At 33.8% G+C, this 21257-nt stretch overlaps 1 protein-coding gene across 1 annotated transcript in view; it reads right to left on the reverse strand.

The window, feature by feature from the left end:
- Positions 1 to 3335: 3335 nt before the first annotated feature.
- The window catches only part of ARID2 (AT-rich interaction domain 2), a 149034-nt gene continuing 131112 nt past the window's right edge, over positions 3336 to 21257 (reverse strand). The window contains exons 17-21 of the mRNA XM_074325806.1: positions 16079 to 16217; positions 15898 to 15983; positions 13240 to 13363; positions 13059 to 13150; positions 3336 to 3697 (exon numbers count right to left, since the gene is read on the reverse strand). Coding sequence (XP_074181907.1) covers positions 3553 to 3697; positions 13059 to 13150; positions 13240 to 13363; positions 15898 to 15983; positions 16079 to 16217 — 586 coding nt within the window. The 3' untranslated portion in view covers positions 3336 to 3552. The remainder of the gene's footprint in view (positions 3698 to 13058; positions 13151 to 13239; positions 13364 to 15897; positions 15984 to 16078; positions 16218 to 21257) is intronic.

The raw sequence follows: 21257 nt of genomic DNA on the forward strand, positions 1-21257 counted from the left end.
CTATGGCATAATTGGTTTCATTACCCGTTGTTTCACCAGTTCCAAGAACCTACAGACGATGTTAAGCAAGGACTTCACTGTAGTCTTATCAGAGGAAATGACTGCACAGCTGCGTATGTGACAATGTGCCTTAGCCTTTCTCATTTACACACAGTGCAATCCTGGACTTAATTTTTACCAATGGAAGCATTTGCTCCTTTTCTTCATGAAATGAGGATACACGAATGCAACTGAAGATTCAACGATAGCAAGGCAGTGGAGAAAGTTAGCACCGCTGTCATTAGAAAGTAGCATGGTCTTCGTTTGTTTTGTTGCCCTGGGAGAAGGTAGTTAAAATTCCGAGTTAGTCCAGTGACGGTTTTATGTACTGTGAAGAGTGAAAACAATATGAGAGTGAGAAGCTAAATTCTCCCTTGGATACTGAATTTCTTTTCTTTTAACGTTACTACTCTTTGGTCAAAATTATCCCAGAATAAAGTGCTGGATGCCCCGTGTGTTTAATACCCTGGCTGTGCTCCTGCTTCTTTGCAGCTTCGGTTTTGTGAAAAAGCACATCTCAGCACGATTCCTCTGGAGCTCACTACGTCAATCAGTGATTAAGGTCAGGACAGAAGTCACTTATCCAAAACATTCTCATTTTAAAAATCATTTTTATTGTCATTTTATGGTTAAAAAAACATACACGGCATGACTATAAAGTAATGAGACAAGTTTTCATGTGTGGTTTGAACTACGGAGTCTCATTAGTATATAGTCACATCCTCTCTTGAGCTTGGAAGAAAAATATGCCTTGGCTATAAGATTATCAATTTTCTTACTTAAAATTTATTGAGTGCCAACAGAGCACTAGGCACATATATAACACAGAATTGTACAGTCTCTATTGTAGACTATATTATTTACATAGATTTCTTAAAGATAACATTAAAGCATGTATTTACAGAACTTTAGACAAAAATAACAATACTGGAAATCAGCAAATTTCTGTCTAGCGAGGAGCACCTTTTCATGAATGAGAGGGTTCTGCAAAATGAGTGCACAAGCACTTTAATTCCATTACCCAGCAAGTCCATGTTATTTCATTATAGTCTTATGACGCTACAAGAAGAAAAACCTAAGTGGGAAGCCATAATTGGTTTCATTAGGTCAAATACATTTAGAAAATTCTCTGCTGAGACCAATGCTTGAAGGTACTACAGACATATTTACATATTATAGCACAAAAGCTAGAACTACAGCATGCAATTCCAATGAGGTGGGAGAGTGAGTGGTGAATATGAAAATCATTTTTCTAAACGTGGAGTTCTTCCCTTTTCTATTAATTACCATTGCAATTTGTTATTTTGCAAAGAAACATGTACCTTAAACACAAACACTGATGTCACACAAAATTACTGATGTTACATAAAAATATTTTAGAAAAATTCAAGAGATTTTTAGATTAGTACAATGAATAGAAAATTCTCCAACTGATGTCAACCTTTGGGTGCCTCGTACGTTTTGGGGGTTTGAGGGCCATTTTAGTGTCAACCACATGATCTCTGGCAGGTCTGCTGGGCAGCCCCCGTCTTGGGCGGTAGGTCAAGAATGAACCCCACAAACCTAGGAAATAATCGTGACTAATGCTGGACAAAAAGTTTCTTAAGCATTCATTAATGCATGGCCGAGTACAGTGCCAAGAAGCCCCCTTCAGGGGGAAGCTAGTTTCCTTTGCTACTAGTTGAATCAAAATATTTTTAATAATTTTGTATCCAAACCGAGGCCCTTTTACTCCAACAATCTGCCCCCAAATTCAGGTTGACTTATTTGGATGCACTGTGGTTCTGAAAGAATTGTCAATGAAATACCGTATCAAACAATAATCAGAGTTTGCTTTGCAATTTAACAAATGGAAAATAATTACTCTCAGTCTCCCACTTATCTCATGCAAATTTGTCATGTAAAGATCCTCTCTTATTTGTTCTCTATTTAATGTATTATAAATCAACATATAATCAAATAGGTGACTGGACCTTGCCTTCAGCTGAATTTAAGAGTCTCTATATTTTTTAAGAATGTTTTAGCATACTCAGAAATGAAGGACTCAAGAAAATGTTCAGTCTTTTATTTAAAAACTATAAACAGTCACCAAAGTAAATAAAGCCATTCTATAACATAAACTGTTAGGTCTATATTTTTTACTGCACATCCTAAGGACACAGCAGAAGTGGTGGTTGGGAGGCCTTTCCACATTTTTGGATGCTAATAGAACAGGCAATAGGCAGTTATAAATGGATACATTTCACGCTGAGGGGAAAAAAGACAATATAAGGAAGTGAGTAGTTTCTGAGCAGGAATGTGGTACAGTATTAAGAATGGAAGAATAATACAATAAAATTCCACACTATATTAAGATAGAAAAAGTAGTGAAGAAAATATCATACCTGCACATAATGCATATATAACACAGGAGAAAACCTGTATAAAATTCCATGTATTTAAACCAATTTACAAATACAAAAAATTCTGTCCAAGCTCTGAGCTTGCACATGACAAACGTTTACAGTGGATACATGTTAGGGAAAACCAAAAAATACCTTCAAATAGTTTTTCTTCTACAAAAATGACATGAGATATATTATTCCATACTCTTTCATCCAGCAAAATGAGTTCTATAAGGTGTATAATACAAAAAAAAAAAAAAAAAAGAGAAAAGAAAAAAAAAAAATCACAGTTCCACAAAACTGTTTTGACTTTACAGCATCAGTACCTTTGCAGAAGTATTTACACAAATTTAAAGAACATTCATCCACTGCGTAGAATATATCACAATTACTTACAATTGACAGGAAAGTCTAGAAAACTTTAGAACCTACCAATAATGCTCCTAGGACACCACAGAATGTATTTCCAGTGGCTGCAGTGGCATGAAAGGTGTTCATTCTATTCACAAATATTTACAAGATCTATTCAGACTGGTAAATTTTTATGATAATAAATAAGTGAAAATATATTGGCTCAAGTAAGAAAACCAAGCTACTGATTTCTAAACAAAACACACAATCCATAGCTAGATATTGGTGGCCCCCTTTGAGATCGGGGGAATAGGTGTGCTGAACTTTTTTTTTAATTATTCAAACCAGCTTAAACGGTTTTGTAAATATAAAAATGTGCTCCTTTTTGGATATAGATAAAAATATTTAATGCTTCTATTTCATTTGCTCATGTAGGTTTTACAATATTCCATGTATATTCCAATGTGGATGGTACTGAATTCTGATCATACCAGTTTCCATCAGGATTTATCAGATCTGAGAGACATCCTGCAGATAAGCTGGTTGACAATCCCACAGCAGTTTTTTTTCTTTTTCTTTTTAGATTTTTTTTTAAACAGAGAACAAAGGGATTCGCTCAGAGATCAGAATACGAAGCTTCCTCTCAGCATCATGGGAGGAGATAAAATAATTCATTCTATGGTCTCTGTTCCATTAAGACTTGGTGCTTTCTTCAGTAACAACATGTGAAATGTATCTGACTTTCTTCGAGTTCCCCACTATAGAAGTGGAATTATTTTCACTGCAGCATTTCTGAGTCTTTTTCTTGTTCTTTACTCTGAACTGTAAAATTAAGTTCATAAAGGCATTTGGCAAGGGTGGAGGAAGCTTCCATATTACTAATGGCTAGCACTGATAAGTTGTTTTCATGTCTCTTTAACAACCTGGAAAAAAAAAAAGAAGTGCGTCAGTATCCAAGGTCACAGTGCTGATTCCTTATGGATTTTATAAGTCTAAAAACTAAAATTTTTAAAGAAACAATACATAGTTTCACACCCAGTAAATGTTAACAGCACTGAAGAAAGAGGGATCTCGGAAACAATTTTAATCTGTTTAATCTGTTCAATCTACAGATGAGTAAACTGAGGCCAACTTGAGGTATCCCAAACTGAAATGACTTTCTAGCTTAAACAGTAGAGGCAGAATCAGGCAACATTTCTGACTATTTGCCTTTACTCCAGAGTACCTTTTTAAATACAGGAGACTGCCCAGCATAATTCTGTATCAATCTTCATTCACGTTCTAGAAAACCCAGATCATGTCTCTAAAATAGTCAAATTCATAGAATCAAAGAGTGGAATGGTGGTTGCCAGGGGTTGGGGGAAGGTGGAAATGAGGAATTAGTAATCAATGGGCAGAAAGTCTCAGTTGAGCAAGATGAAGACACTGTAGAGATCTGCCGGCAACACTGCCTACAGTCACCACCGATACATCATACGCTTAGAAGTTTGTTAAGAAGGTACATCGCATGTTAAGTGACCTCGCCACAATGAAATGAAATGAAATGAAATAAAAATTCAGATCATGTCAGAAAACAGCTGGAGAGAAACAAAATGGTTGCTTTTAAGAGATGACTTGAAAATAAAGATTATATTCAAGGTATGATTGAAGTTTCTTTCTCTTCATTAAGTGAAACCAGGCAACATTTAGCTTAACTGTAAAAGAAGCTTTTTTTTTTAATTTATAAACTTACAAAAAAAATTATAGTATTGATGTGGCTGGGTATATACAGAGAGAGATTGTCTACTAAAGAAAAGAGTGATGCTTAACCTTGAGGAGAAAAGTAGTAAATCAGCCAGAAATGGAAGGATGGATAAACATATAATAAAGAAAGGTTTGAAATGTTCGAGTCCACTTATACACTAATTTTTTTCAGTAAAAACTGTAAATGTATTTTCTCTTCCTTATTATTTTCTTAATAACATTTTCTTTTCTCTAACCTTATTACAGGAATACAGTATACATAATACATATAACATACAAAACGTGTGTTAATCCAATGTTCATGTAAGATTTCTGGTCAACAGTAGGCTATTAGTAGTTAATTAATTTTGGGAATCAAAAGTCATACGCAGATTTCGACTGCCCAGGGGTCAGTGTCCTGATCCGTGTTGTTTAAGGGTCAACTGTATTAGTAAAATGTCCCTGGTAAAAGCAGGTGACTGGTATGAGTGTTCACTGTGAAATTATTCCAAGTTTGCCTTACGTATGAAATTTTCACGTTATATGTTAGAAAAAAGAAATCAACCAGCAAGAAATTACCTAAGAACCTCAGTGCCTTCATTAAAATAACCATGGGTAAAAGGAACTAAAAGAGCAAAGAAAGGAAATGAAGACTTCTAAATTTTGAATGAAAAACATTTTAAGGAAGCAGTTTATGGGAAAAGACAGAAATTCAAAGCCAAAATTTAACATGTGGGGACTACAGTCATTTTACCACAGCAAAGCAAAGCTAAAAAAAGGAGATTGATGACGACGGAGTTGGGCATCTTTTCGTGTTTTTGGTTATTTGGATATTTGCTTTTATGTATTTTTCATACGTAGATACTCCACACACTGAAAAGAATGACTAAAATTAAATACTAAAATTATAATACCAAATTTTGACCAGTATGTAGAGCAACTGAGACTCTCATATATTGCTGGAGGGAATGTAAATAGATAAAACTTCCTTGGAATGTTTGGCACTATGTACTAAAGTTGTAATATCCTATGAATAACCAATCCTTCATAAAAGCTCAATAGAAATATGTACATATGTGACCAAAAAACATGTATAGAATGTTTACAGCAGCATTCTTCTTATAGCCTCAAACTGGAAAACAACCCATATGCCCGTCAAAAGTAGAATGAAAAAAATAAATTTGAGTATATTAATACAACAGAATTCTATACTGCCATAAGGTGAACAAAGTCCTGCTACATGCAATAACATGAATGAATCTCACAAACAATGCTAAGAAAAAATAGCTACCACAGAGAATATATACATACTACATGGTTCCACTTATATAAAGTTCCAAATCAGGCACAATTAATCTGTGGTGTCACGGATCAGGAGAGTGGTCCTAGAGGAGGACGGGATAAAAACTGACTGGTAGGGACTCCAAGGGACTCTGTCTGTGGCACTGCTGTTCTATGTCTTTACTTGCATGGTTGGTTTTATGGGTGGTTCGCTTTGTGGTAATTCATTGGGCTTTACACTTCTGTGTTTTGTACTTTTCTTCAGACAAAATTTACTTCAAAAGTTTATTTAACAAAGTTTTAAATCAAATATGAAATTTCTGTAAAAAAAAGTCATAAAAGCATGATTTAAAAATAACTTACAAAGTGGTATCAAATTATTTCCTCTCTATAATCGATAAACATTTTGACAAAGAAAAAAGCCTTTAGTTAAAAAAACTTAATAAAATCATAATATTTTTCAAACTGATAAAGTTTTTATTTTTATGTCACATGTATAATACTAAAAATACTAAATTTAACCACCAGGATGATTTTAAGGTAACAATTTCATTTCTGACACTAATTTATATCTTTTATTTTGGGGGAGGTTTAAAAAGTTAAACAAGCACTCACTAGACAAAAAATGAAATATTCCTGCTTTGTTGTATAAAGTGATATTTTTTTAATTTTATATTTCAAAAGTTCCTTTTTGATCTTTAACAAAGCATAAACAATGTGTCACTTTAATGCACTTGGTGAAAATAAGAAATAATTTGTAAGTAGCATTAGTGAAAACAATTTAAGACACAAATCAGTTTCTAGGAAAACAGCAGCTTGAACACAAGTTTATCTCCTTTCCCTCCCAAAATAAGTAAAATAAATTTATTTTCTAGAGAAACTAAACCAGGAAGGCTTAGGACTTACAGAGACGTAGACACAGTGAAGGTTAGGGGTGAGGGATCAATTGGTCAGAAAATGGGACTGGGTAAAAGGGAACATACTTGAACGCAATAGCCTCCTGGGACCCCTCCTCCACTCTATTTCCAGAACGCAGGACCTCACATTGACTTTCCTCCAAACTGCCCACCTCCAAAGGCAAGAAAATCAGAGATTCATTTCTGGAGAAACAATCTCTCCACCGAAACTGACAAGGGGAAGGGGCTTCTAATAAACAGATTGGCTCATCGGGGGTCACCCTAAAATAGCAATCAGCAGTGACAAGTAGAAATCACCCGCCTGGAGGTTCCAACTTGTAGATATTTTATAATGAAGCCAAAAATCCTCAGACATTTGAAGAATTTTGAGGAAATGGGAGCTATACCAGGAGCAGAAGAAACTTCAAAAATACTAGCAATTAATACCCTCAGAGAGAGATGAGAAGGCACTATATTCAACATATTAACAGGATGTTATAAAATAGTAACAACTGGCAAGTCAGAAAAAACTCTTAGAAATTAAAGCAGGATAGCTGAAGTAAAAATTCAATAGATTTGATGATAAAGTTAAAGGAATTCCCAGAAAATAGATTAAACATAAAAAAATGAAAGCTAAGAGAGAAAAGGAAATTAGAAGATCAATTGACAAGGGTCTAGCATCCAAAAAATGGGAAATAGAAACATTAAAAAATGGGAAATAGAAACAATGAATTGCAGGGAATTATAAAAAGAAACATTGAAGAAAATTTCCCATTACCAAAGGACATGAATCTCTTGATTGAAAGGATCCACTGAAATGAAATGCCCCCTTCAGTGACAAGAAAACACTGACATCTAGACACACCATCATGAAATTTCAGAAGAGCAGACATTTAAAAAAAAAAAAAAAAAGATCCTAAGAGCTTCCAGAGCAGGGAAAAATAGATCACATACAAAGAAATGGGAACCAGAACGTCACTGGACTCAACTGCAAAGCTGCATGCTAGAGACATAGGAGCACTGCCCTCAGATTTTTAAGGAAAATGATTTTCCAATCTAGAATTCCATATCTAGCCAAACTACCAAGAGTAAGGGTAGACTAAAAACATTTTCAGACATGCAATATCTTAAAATTATTGAAGGATGTGCTTTAGCATGATGAGGGAATAAATCAAGTAAAGGAAGTGGAATTCAAGGAAAATGGATTCAACATAGAAGGAATTCCCAATAATAGCTGTGTACTAGACCGGCAAAGCAAGCTGTCTAGACTATAAAAGGAATAAGATGTAAAACTGACAGGGGTTTAACAACTGTGTTTGAGTACTGGATAGCTTATATATAGGCTTCAGAGATATTGATCGAAATACATGGAAATATCAGCATTAGGCCCACAGAAAGCTAAACAAAAAGCAAGGCAACCATTAACCCCAGAAAAACACAGAGAAAGAAAAATGTAATAAGAGTAGTACTTGCTTGGCTTAGCATCAAACAACCTGACAACAATCTTACTTAAGATTTAATCAAAAACTGATGTAACAATATTATGAGAAAAGGAAAAATAGGAGCCACAGAGATTTTAGGAGTATTCAGTTCTTCAGAAAGAGAGCCAACTGGTAATGTGTAAAATTGGTAAATAGTAACATTAAGCATATTATTTTTAAATATAGAGGCAAATACCAGAAAAATTACCTCAAATTGTTGAAAGCTTTCCCTGGGAGGTGGGTAGGAGTACGGGACCACTTATGCTTTATTATATACTTTTTAGTACCATTTAATTTAAAAAAATTAATTTTTACAAAAGCTTTATTGAGATCTAAGTCATATACTAAAAAATTCACCCATTCAAAGTGTACAATTCAGTGGTTTTGATATAGTCACAGAATTGTGCAACCATCATCATAACCAATTTTTGATCAAATACCCATTAGCAGTCACTTCCCATTATTCCCCAAATCTGTCCTTTGTCATTGTTGTTTTTAATTTTAAATTGTGGTAAAATACATATAATACAAAATTTACTATTTTAACCATTTTTAAGCGTACAGTTCAGTGGCATTAAGTACATTCACATTGCTGTACCACCATCACCACTTTCGATCTCCAGAAGTTTTTCATCACCTCATAACCAAACTCTGTCCCACTGAACAGTAACTCCCTATTTCCTCCCTCCCCCCAAGCCCCTGGTAACCATTGCTCTATTTTCTATCTCTATGTATTTCATTCTTCCAATGAAATATATGTGGAACCAGATAGTATTTGTCCTTCTGTGTCTGCCTGATTTCATTTTGCATAATGCCTACAAGGTTCATCTATGTTGTAGCATATATCAGAATTTCGTTCTTTTTTAAGGCTAACGTTCCATTATATATTCCACATTTTAGCTTTCCATTCGTCTGTTGATGGAGGCTTGGGTTGCTTCCACCTTCCACTTTTTGGCTATGCTGCTATAGCTTTATGACTCCTTGCTTTTAGTTCTTTTGTGTATATACTACCCCTAAGTGCAATTGCTGGATCAAATGGTAATCCTAGGTTTAATTTTTAGAGGACCGCCATACCATTTTATAGTTCCATCAGCAATGTGCAAGGGTCCCAAGTTTTCCACATCCATGAGAACATGTGCACGTGTGTGTCTCTGTGTGTGTGTGTGTGTGTGTGTGTGTGTCTGAGAGAGAGAGAGAGAGTAACAGCCATACTGATGGGGATGAGGTGGTATCTCATTGTGGCTTTGATTTGTATTTTCCTAATGATTAATAATGTTGAACATCTTTTCATGGACTTATTGGCCAGTTTATCTTTTTTGGAGAAATGTCTGTTCAAGTCCTTTGCCCATTTTTTATTTGGTTTGTTTGTATTTTGTTGTTAAGTTTTAGTTCTTTATTCTCAGTATTAACCCCTGTATCAGATATGTGATTTGCTATTATGTTCTTCCATTCATCTGTTTTTAGTGTCCTTTTTCACCACAAGTTTCTAAATCTGATGTTCCATTTGTTTATTTTTTCAGTTCAATTTATTTTTCTTTCATTGCCTGTGTGTTCGGTGCCATATCCAAGAAATCAATGCCAAATCCAATGTCATTAAGTTTTATAGTTTCAACTCTTACTTTCAGGTCTTTGATTCATTTTGACTTAATTTTTGTATATGGTGTTTGGTAAGGGTCTTACTTCATTCTTTTGCATGAGAATATCCAGTTTTCCCAACTCCGTTAGTTGAAAAGACTGTCTTTTCCTTATTGAATGGAGAACTGGCATCCTTACTGAAAATCATTTTACCATATATGTGAGGACCTATGCCTGGCTCTCTATTCCGTTCTGTTGGCAATGTTTTCTTTTTTTGCCAGTACCACACAGTTTTGATTACTGTAGCTTTGTAGTAAAATTTGAAATCAGGATGTGTTGAATCCTCCAGCTTTGTTCTTTTTCAAAATAGTTTTGGTAATTCAGAGTCCCTTGAGATTTCATATAAATTTTAGAATGGATTTTTCTATTTCTGAAAAGAATGTCATTGAGATTTTGATTGCGGTTGCATTGAATCTGTAGACTGCTTTGAGTAGTACTAACATCTTAACTATATTATGTCTTTCAAACCATGAACAAAGGATGTCTTTCCATTTATGTATGTCTTCTTTTGTTTCTTTCAGCACTGATTTATAGTTTTTAGTGTACAAGTGTTTCACATCCTTGGTTAATATGATTCCTAAATACTTTATTCTTTTGATTTACTGTAAAGTGAATTGTTTTCTTAATTTCTTTTATTGACAGTTCATTATTAGTGTATAGAAAAGTATCATTTGATTTTTAAATAAGACCCATGTATTACACTGATAAAAGATAGATACATCAAAAAAAAAGAAAAAAGAAAAAACAAAAGACATATATTCTCCAGAACTCAAGCTTAATCAGAAGGGAGATAAACTGTATTTAAACATCTTATGCTATCCAATCAAATTCTGAATTTCAAATTTAAAAAAAAAGCTGATATTTCATATTGTTCAGTATATTGTACTGTAAGAATAAAGGTAAATTTCCACGTATCTTCCTATTGACCTGACTTTTCTTATTGCAAATAGAATTTGCTTTAGTCTAAAAAAAAAAAAAAAAATCACACCATATAACTTATTCCCCTAGAGATGAGACGTATGAACAGAGAATTATCTTTTGCAGCTATCTGATTTCCTACACTCTCTTCTTCACATATGTGAGTTTTGCCAGACTATGTCGGTATTTTCACTCAAGCAAAACTTCTTATCACTGGAAATAATTTAATGGATTGCTTTAATTCTTTTGCTTCTGCTATTCCAAGATCATAGGAACTGAAGATGCCAGAAGATATTTGGGATGTTCAGAGTTAAGTAAGGTAACAAAAATAGTAAAATGAAAACTTTTGGCTCAAAAGTTATATTAGACCCAGCCAAAGTGGCTTTACTGTAAGCCTAAGAATATGCAATTAAAATGTGAGGGAAAAGCCCTAAGCAAAAGTTATTAAAATTACATTTAGAATTCCAATTGCCTACACAAATTCCAGACAGAACTCTACGAAAAAAATGAATTTGTGAGACTTCTTTCTTTCCATCTATCAATCAAATACTTATTGAATCACTATTACATTCCCAACATTACATTTTAGGCACTAAGGAATAAAAACAAAAAAAAAATTCAATCCCTGCTTTCAAAGATCTCACCATCTAAGGTGGTATTGGAATGTGTGGGGAGGTAGAGAGTACCTGTTGCACTCTAGGTCAGGGGTAGGGTAGTAAGGAAGATGTCAGGAAAGGAAGAGGTCACCCTGAGTTGAAACCTAAACGATGAACAGGAAGTAGTGATTATTTATAATGTATTGGGCATTGTGTTGGGCTAGGTGTTCAGGCTACAAAGATTAACCAGAGAAAGTCAGGACACAGGTCAATAGGGGGAAAAAGCCACATTAAAACTATTTACAAAATATTAAGATTAAATGTTACAAGGCAGACATGTTATTAAAATAAAGAAGAATAAACTTGGTGGGGAAGGGGAACACAGCAGAGGAAAGGTGGCATGCAGAAGCTAATGTCAGCTTAATCATGAAGAGTTTGCAGATATTCACTAGGCCGGCAACACAGGAAGAAGGACATTATAGGCAAGGAGAATAGTGCGAGCATTGGAACAAAGGTACAAACGTTTGACATGAACGAATCTAGCATGATAAGGAGTCTGCATGTTGTTTGGATTGGCTGAAATTGAAACGTAGGTTGTGAAGCAAAAAGAGAGGTGGGGAGGATAATACAGTGAGAAGGTGGGAAGAAATCAAGTAACAAATGACACAGAGAGATGCTGGTATGGTTACTAAACCTGCATATTTCTTTTTTTTTCTGGAAAACCTTTGCTTTTTAAAAATTTGCGTGTTAAGAATTTTTCTTATTCATCTGAGAATACTCGATACAGTAAATATGGTAACTTTTGTCATTACAAATACTTTTTCTTAACTTTAGTTTTAATCATCTTTAATTTATAGCAGTTTTCAAATCTGATATAGTCAAATTCATTGCTTTTTTATCCTTTGCATAATAATTGATACTACTATTTTATGTTTGGAAAATCCACTTGGAAGGTTATTGGAAGAAAATATCATAAAAGACCTACTGCAAGGGAAAATGGCAGGAAGGAGAACTAAGGTAGATTCAAGATATATTTAGGGGATGGGATTAATAATAGTATGTAAGAGGAGAAAGACTCAGCGAGAAAGTCATTATCTGGACAGCAAGACGCCTCAGAGGACAACTTTTCAACAAAGGAGACTGAGATGTAGGAGGAATACTAGAGAATCAGTTCCAGCTTCAAGGAAGACAAGGTCAAAAGGCATCAGCAGAACATTCCACGTCTGCTCTCTCTTAAGGATTACAGTTATTATTTCTAGTTTCTATAGATTCATAAAATCCTGACTTCACTGTAGGTTAAGTCCATTAGAAAGTAACTTTTAAAACTTCAGTGTATTATAGTGAATCTAATTAATATCCATGACTTTGATAGCTTCATTAGCATGCCAATTATCAAACTGAATTTGACTCTCATTCCACACAATTCAAATGCCCATTTCCCCCACCCCCAAGAAATTCCCAAGTCTTCTCTTTTTCTCTAATTCTAAATATACTTTTTCTCTAAATTCTATGGCAAGCAAGAAAATTAACCAAATAAAACATGTTAAAGGAACACCTTTTAGTTATTTCAACTTGTGTCTACTTTGGTTTTTAAGAGAGCATGATGGACTTCCTGACCTTGGGATGAGCTTTTGGACATATTCACAAAATTTATGAAAACACAGTGAATAAAATACAGATATCTAATCTTATTACCTGGTATGTAAAAGTAAAATAATCTAAATTCGCTTTGGCTATAGAAAACAGGTTACTCACCTACGACCGCATTCTGAATATTTACCAATATTTTTTAATATTAAGGCAGCTGTTAGTCGGATGTGTTTAGTTATTGGTCCCTCTTTTTCATCCTTAAAAAGAAAGGAAAAAGGAAAAGAATAAAGATCTAAATCATACAGTGTTCACACCTTTACAGATAAGGCTTTCAAGGCTTGCTTACTGTAAAATCTCGAAAGACAAGGTTTCTTGATCCTCTCCTAAGAGCCATAAGGGCAGCACTGGGATGGTTCACAATGGCCTTCTGTGCTCTAGGAGTTGAGCTTGTGCCCCCTACAGCTGGCTGCCTAAATTGATCAGAGAAAGAAACAGTTAACATGACGCTGCAGACAGACAGACAATGCCCAACCTGTCAACCCCATGGTGGTTACTTTGAAACTTTAGATACAGGATGAATAAAAACTCCCATTGTCCAGCATTAATGTTTATTCTTTGTGTCAGTCTAGGCAAAGGGTTTCTTAGTATCAAGGTGGTTTCAAGTCTTTTATTTTCCAATCTACTCATTTTAAAGCAAACAACAGATGTTCCAGTATAGTCCATCTTTAAAGTTACTGTGCTGGTAAACATGCAATCAAAATAAATACGACATTAAGTCAGATGGAAAAGGACAAGACTGCACTCATTATGTAGGATGTAAAACAGAAAGCAACAAAGAACAAACAAAACAAACACAAACTCGTCCATATGAACAGTATGGTGGTTACTAGAGTTGAGAAGAGGGGTGGGGGGAGTACAAAGAGAGTAAAGCGGGTTAAATATATGGTAACGGAAGGAGACTAGACATTGGGTGGTTTGGGTGGTGAGCACACAATGCAATATACACATAGTGTATTATAAAACTGTACACCTGAAACTTATAAAATATTATTAACCAATGTTACCCTAATAAGTTTAATTAAAAAATGAAACATAGCATATCATAGTTGTGGAGTTCACATTTTTTAATGTAATGTGAAGATGTTAATAAAGAAGAAAACAGTCTACAATTTGAGCTGCAGATTATTTTTACTGAACAGTACCTAAGAGTAAAATAGTATTACCTAGGAAAGTATTGGTACAGGCATAGGTCATCCAGGAAAAGATAACCTACTACAATAATATGAAATTATGCTAAACACTACATTTCAAACTATTGCTTTGTTACATAATCTTATTTTCATCATCATTTAATAATTTTAATCCATCCGTTCAGTATAGTTCTACTGTCGTTTATGAAAGACATAGAATGGAGGGACCGCAGAGATGGATTTTATATAAAATCAGATTCAAACTACTCCAGATTTCCTTGGCCAAGCAGAAAAAGTGCATCAATAGCTGTTGTATCCGGGTGAGGCAGTGGAGGAGAGAACTGACTTGCATGTGAGGAAACCGTGTCCATTTCCGACACTATTTATAGTGCGTGACTTAGAATATTTCAGTTTGCCTCACTAGACTTCAGGTTTCACATCTGTAAAGTGGGGATATTTCTGGTACTTTTTTAGAAAACTAATTCAGAATATTAAATAAGTTAACATAAAAGCAATCTTTACGTTGTACACCAGTTTGTATGTATATCTATGTCTATAGAAAAAGGTATCTATGTATACATATAAACTTACTAGATGTGATGTATAAGTGACAGATTTTTGATTGATAGTAACTGATATACCAACAATCACTTTCTCCAAACTTGAGCAAAACCAAACATATTCCAACATATTCTTTTAATCTATATAATATATACAAATTAAATACAGTGAAAATTATAGAAAAAGGTACCTGGCAGAAAAATGTCTTTCTATTGTCTTTAAGATAAAATTCAAACTCATGATTATGGCTTAGAAGACCCTCAGCTATTTACTCCTTGTTCTTTGGGTCTCAGTTTAGATGCACTTTCTGTCAGAAAGCCATCTTGGTCTCCTAGATTGACTTAGGTGAACTCTCGTAGCATTTTGTGCATATCTTCACTTTTGTATTGTATAGTAAGAATTACTTAAGAATGGCAAAATATATCTTGTTCACATATACCCTATATTTTATCTTAGTGTCTAGCACATAATAGATGTTCTTTAATAGAAATTGAATGAATAAATTATGTAAGGAGCTTCTGTGTTCCCGTATTTCTAGTTCTCTGTATTTCTAGCTTTGTGAAGTTGCAGACTATATCTTGTTCTCAGAATTCCCTAATAAATAGTGACAAACTAATTTTAACATTTTGGGAGTTAAAAATATTATTTAGATTACAGAATCTACAACTAAGGGCTTTAGTTAGAAACAGGACAGGAGATATTATTTAAATCTAACAAGAACCTTACAGGAATATACAACCAACTCAGAATTTGATTGTATGCATTACAAGTCTGTGTTCATGAAATAAAAGATAAATGAAGAGCCATAGAGTAAATGTGAAATGTGTACTCTTATATAGGACCTTTACTTGCCACCTTGGTTTCCACTCAAAGGGATAGCTGTAAGAAGAAATCTCTTTGCCATTATCAAATACATGTTCAATTATTCTCTGAAAGGACAAAGAGCCATATACATAGTTCCAGTTTACGAAGCATCTGTCATTACTTCCAATGACTTGTCTAGAAAGTAGAATCAGAATGTCAGAGCTATATGGTACTTCCAGACCATGTGGTCCAATCAAATATGAAAAGCAACGCCTAGAGAATTTTTAGCAATTTAAACAGGGTCACATAGCTGGTTAATGGGAGAGCTGGACTAGAACCCAGGTTTCCCCTCTTCCAATATGCTCACTTGTCTTTCATTTGTACTGTTTTGCCTAGTTTCCTGTTTTACTTTTTGTACATACAACAGGAGGTAAACTCATGTTCCTTACTTGGTAGAAGGTTTTTGACTTCCTGCTTGTCCTGGTTCATCTTGTTTTAATCCTGCAAGCAGGGCATCCTTTGAACAGTGCTTATCCTTTTTGAGAAAGAGGAAGGAAAAGAATATGCATCAAGAACTTTAATGCAACCAGATGAGTTACTGACCAAAGAAAGAGTATTAAGAAAGTGTACCTGTAAGTGGGTAATAAAAGAAAACCTCTGTCGCTGAAAAGGCTCACAACCTTCCCAAAGACACTGCCCTGGATATACATCTTTTCCTCCATGTTCAGTTGCTGCGTGGTAGAAAACCTGTGAGGGTGTCTGAAACCACCTACAAAAAAATAATAGTAGAAACTTTCTGACACTTGGATACATTCTTTAAAATAGAAATCTTGCTCTGCTAATACAAATGCTCCAGCTCAACATACAGAAATATTAAGCAAAATAGTGCAAGCAAATCTCAAGTTCATTTCATTTCAAAGAATATTTTGAAACAAATTTCTCTGCATATATTTCCAAGTTAAATCATTCAACTGTACTGAACACTTTTGGTAATTTGTGTTAAGTTTAATATACTTCATTCTCAATTACCTACATTCAATGAAGGTCAGCTAAGAATCTCTTGAAAGTGAATGAAGTATCATTTTAAAACACAATAGCACATTATTTTATAACTACCATACCCTATTGTACTTTTAGAAGCTGTTCAAGCATTTACTAGGTTTCATATTACATATAATAAACTCCAGCATATTCAATCTAACAATCTAAATGCTAAACATTTTGGGAAGTCTGGCTTTTTCGTTGAATTCACATTTCATACTCTATGTTGAAGAAGTCCACATGTCTCTCATTTCTCCAATATCATACCCTACTCACTATATACCCTGGGGCTTAATAATACAAATGTCTGAGTAGGTAAGTGGCCAAGTACACAAACCTGAAGAAAGCCAGATACTATTCTCTCTTATTAATTACAATACATAGCAATGAGAAAGAATACTGGAATCCAGATAGCAAAGAATACATTCAAAGGTTTTACTTACTAGCTAGTAACTCAAATATTTGTATAATCAGTATCTTTAAAGTTTACGGCAGAGCTCTTTTAGGATTTGTTTTTTATGAATGTCATATAAACTTGTCTATCTGTATTTGAACCAATTTTTGATGTGCAGTATATATACAATATTTCAAATTCATATTCCTTAAGGAAATGATGGACATATTAAAATGAATTTTAATAAGAGTAATCGCATACTGAATTATAAAACACAATGTAAAAAATCATTATAGATTACTAAATATTTCATACCACTCATATTCATCTATATAAATACCTACTAAAAGTTTATTGTGAAACTATCATAGAGTTGAAGAATTAATAGTTTAAATGTCCACAGTACCCAAAGCAATGTACAAATTCAATGCAATCCCTGTCAAAATTCCAATGGCATTTTTTCACAGAAATAGAACAAATAATCCTAACATTTGTATAGAACCACAAGAGACCCCAACTAGCCAAAGCAATCTTGAGAAAGAAGAACAAAGCTGGAGGCATCATGATCCCTGATTTCAAACTATATCACGAAGTTATAGTAATCAAGTAGCATGGCATTGGCATAAAAACAGACACATAGATCAATGGGACAGAATGGAATGCCCAGAAATAAACCTATGCATATATGATCAATTAATTTATGACAAATGAGTCATGAACATACAATGGGGAAAGGATAGTCTCTTCAATAAATGGTCCTGGAAAAACTGGATAGCCATATGCAAAAGAATGAAACTGGACCATTATCTTACACTGCACACAAAAACTAACTCAAAATGGATTAAAGACTTCAATGTAAGATCTAAAACCATAAAACTCCTATAAGAAAACACAGATGATAAGTTCCTTGACATTGGTCTTGAGAATGATTCTTTGGATTTGACACCACAAGCAAAGGCAACAAAAGCAAAAATAAACAAGTGGGATGACATCAAACTAAAAAGCTTCTGCATAGCAAAGGACACCATCAACAAAACGAAAAGGCCATCTACTGAAAGGAAGAAAATATTTGCAAAGAGAAGCTGTAAAGTGCTTTCTTTGAGTAAAAAAGGTGAAAGTTCTCAACTTACTAAGGAAAGAAAAAAAATTGTATGCTGAGGTTGCTAAAATTTACAGTAAGAAGGAATCTTCTATCCATGAAATTGCAAAGAAGGGAAAAAATTCCTGCTAGTTTTGCTATTGTACCTAAAACTGCAAAAGTTACAGCCACCGTGTATGTTAAGTGCGTAGTTAGTATGGAAAAGGCATTAAATTTGCGGGTGGAAGACATGAACAGAAAATGTGTTGCAATTGATGGCAAGGTGTTGTGCCAGAAAGCATTGAACAAGACTTCAGCAACGAATCCCTTGAAACAAGCCCTTGTATCACGTAAGGGATGGTTAAGCAGATTCAGAAATATGTTTGGCATTTTATTATCTCACATCATCACAAGAAGAAGGGTGAGTACAGTACAATGTATTCTCAGAGAGGGAGAGACCACATTCACATAACTTTTATTATAGTACATATTATAATTATTGTATTTTATTTTTAGTTATTGTTAATCTCTTATTGTGCCCAATTTGTAAATTAAACTTTATCCTAGGTATGTATGTGTAGGAAAAAAATATACTATATAACAGGGTTTGGTACTATCCATAGTTTCAGGCATCCACTGTGGGATCTTGGAAGGTATCCTATGTGGATAAGGGGAGGTCTACTGTACTCACAATGCTGTTTCATTAATATGAAATAAATATGAATGGAGCTCTGTTATACAGACTAATAACTGTCACAAGGAGGCATTTCTTATTATGTTTCTAAGATTTTACCTAAATACTATTAAATTATTAATTGAAAAGGTAAAGCTGTTTATATACACACAGACATACACATAAACCAAAACTGAAATGTACTACTACTAGTAATGACTAGTAGTATACTAGTCAAATGATAGTTAAAATGACAGTTATTCAAAATGATAGTTATTTCTAAACTACTTTGCAATATATTAAATGAATCAAGTTTATTTACAATACACAAAATTAATTAATTTAACAGCCACAAGAAAAAAGGATAAAGTTGGTGTTTCTTTAAATCAATTTTAATTACTAAATATATACAACTGTGTGTGTATGGTTTTAAGACAACAGGGATTTTTAAGAACTCATCACTACCTCCCAACACAGAGTCTACTATTTCCCTCTTGTCTACTGCCCTTCCCCTCAACCTAAGTCTATTTTCTCTCTATTTATCTAACCATTTACATCATACAAACCATTCATAGAGTGCAAGGTGAAGTTCTAATATAATAAATGAAGTTAGTTGCAAAAATCATATGAAGGTGGAAAGAAGTTAAGGTTTCCAAATCCATTAAACGGAATATCTGGATTTAAAATGTTTAAGTGCAATTTCAATGTAAAACAGATACTGACTTTTCACAATTTTATGGATTCCTCTGGGATGGAGCAGGGAAAGAATAAGAGACACAATGGGACGCCACTACTGCTTATCAGTATGTCTAGAACAATTTTCCTTTCCATCAATAATCAACCCTCACAAATAACATGTTCATTTCTGGAAAAGCTCAAGAGTGTCCAAATGAAAATAAAAATTCCCTGTGATTCAATTATCCAGGTTGCTTATATTTTGGTGTATTTTCTTTAATCTGTCTCTCTCTCTCTGTCTCTCTGTTACTGATATGCTTTTATATGCTGCTGCCGCTGTACAAGCCATATGTTTCCTTTGTACAAATGAAAAGAATGGCCTTCCTTATGATACTTTACTGCTATCTCCTGAGAAACTGTTACAAATACACAATTTCTGACTTGTACAATGTGAATAGTGCCCCTTCCCCTTGATGAGGATAACCACAGGTGGAAGCACTGGTTAAATAACATTTCTCTGAAACTCCTTTTACTTACTGTTAATCTAGCTTTCGGGATGGTTATGAGGCTTAAATTTGATGATACACGTAAACTTATTTGGCAAAGAGTAGGCCAACAATAAGTGAGAGCTATTATCATCATCAGTAGTAGCAGCAGTAGTAGGAGCAAGAGTAAGTAGCAGCAGTCGGCATCGTGGCAGCCGTGGTAGCCTCTCTTCACCTTGCCCATCTTACTGATCAGCTGACCTGAGACCTTTCCCACAACTATTCCAAATGCTCCCTACTGTCAAGTGACCCTCACCATCACTCACAACTAATTTTATTAATTTCTGCTTCTGAATACATTCCCCATAGAAACTGCTTCAAACTTTTTCACCTTTTAAAATATCTGGCAAAACAATGCAAAATTTAATAAATATTTAATACATTAATACAGTAACTATATCTGGCACTTTTTTTTTCTCAGTCATTGGCCATCTTTCAAAGATATATATTATTTTCAATTACATTTACATTATCTGTATAATTTATAATGGCTAGTCCCCTGCTCGTTACTTAAATAACTGCTGCTGAAGCTCAGGATTAGCTTTTACTTGTTCATTTAAATCCCCTTTAGCCAAATTCTTTTTTCTTTCATTCTAGTGAAAACCTATTTGTTTCAACAGAACAAATTATTCACATAAGGCTACAAAGTGCAAGTTTCCTGATTCCAGCTACCTGAAGCAGATGCTTAAGGTTAAAATACTTTCTACCTGAAATAAAATACAGCTAACAACTATTACTTTATTGGTGTAATTTATATTATGATTAATATTATCACATTTACTGCTATTAAATAATTTCTTAGGCATCCTAAACACATAAGTGAAGTAAATAAAGTACATTTTTCCTACTACCTTAAGACTTTATTATTTAAAAGCCTACAATCTGTGTAGGTTATATTAATAATACATAATATTTAATATATTTAGTAATTCACCATATTTAAAAGAACAATTTAAAAATAAACGTGTGTCTATACAGCTAAAATTGTTTCGTTTTTAAAACATAAATAAAAGGGCTGATAACAGTTAGTTCAGATAGTTTTATTTAGAGTTTTCCTAGTTGCTTAAGTTCATGGCAGGCTATTTTTCTTTGCTGACCAAAATGTATTCCATACCACTCTATAGCCCTCCTGCTGCAGCTGCTGCTGCAAAAAAAATTAATTTGACTTAAAATACATGAAATTTTATATATATATATATATACACACACACACATACACACATATGTGTACATATATGTATATACATATAACATTTTGCAGAAAAATTTTAGTTTAAAAGTTGTGCATTTAAATGTTAATAAATGCAGATAAATGATACTACTATACATCGAAAATCTACACTGGAAACATATTCTAGTTAAAAAAGCAATATTATTAGTTGTAGAACAATTACTTTTTCCCT

This window comes from Rhinolophus sinicus, linkage group LG02 (assembly GCF_036562045.2).
Source record: "Rhinolophus sinicus isolate RSC01 linkage group LG02, ASM3656204v1, whole genome shotgun sequence".
Taxonomy (NCBI): domain Eukaryota; kingdom Metazoa; phylum Chordata; class Mammalia; order Chiroptera; family Rhinolophidae; genus Rhinolophus; species Rhinolophus sinicus.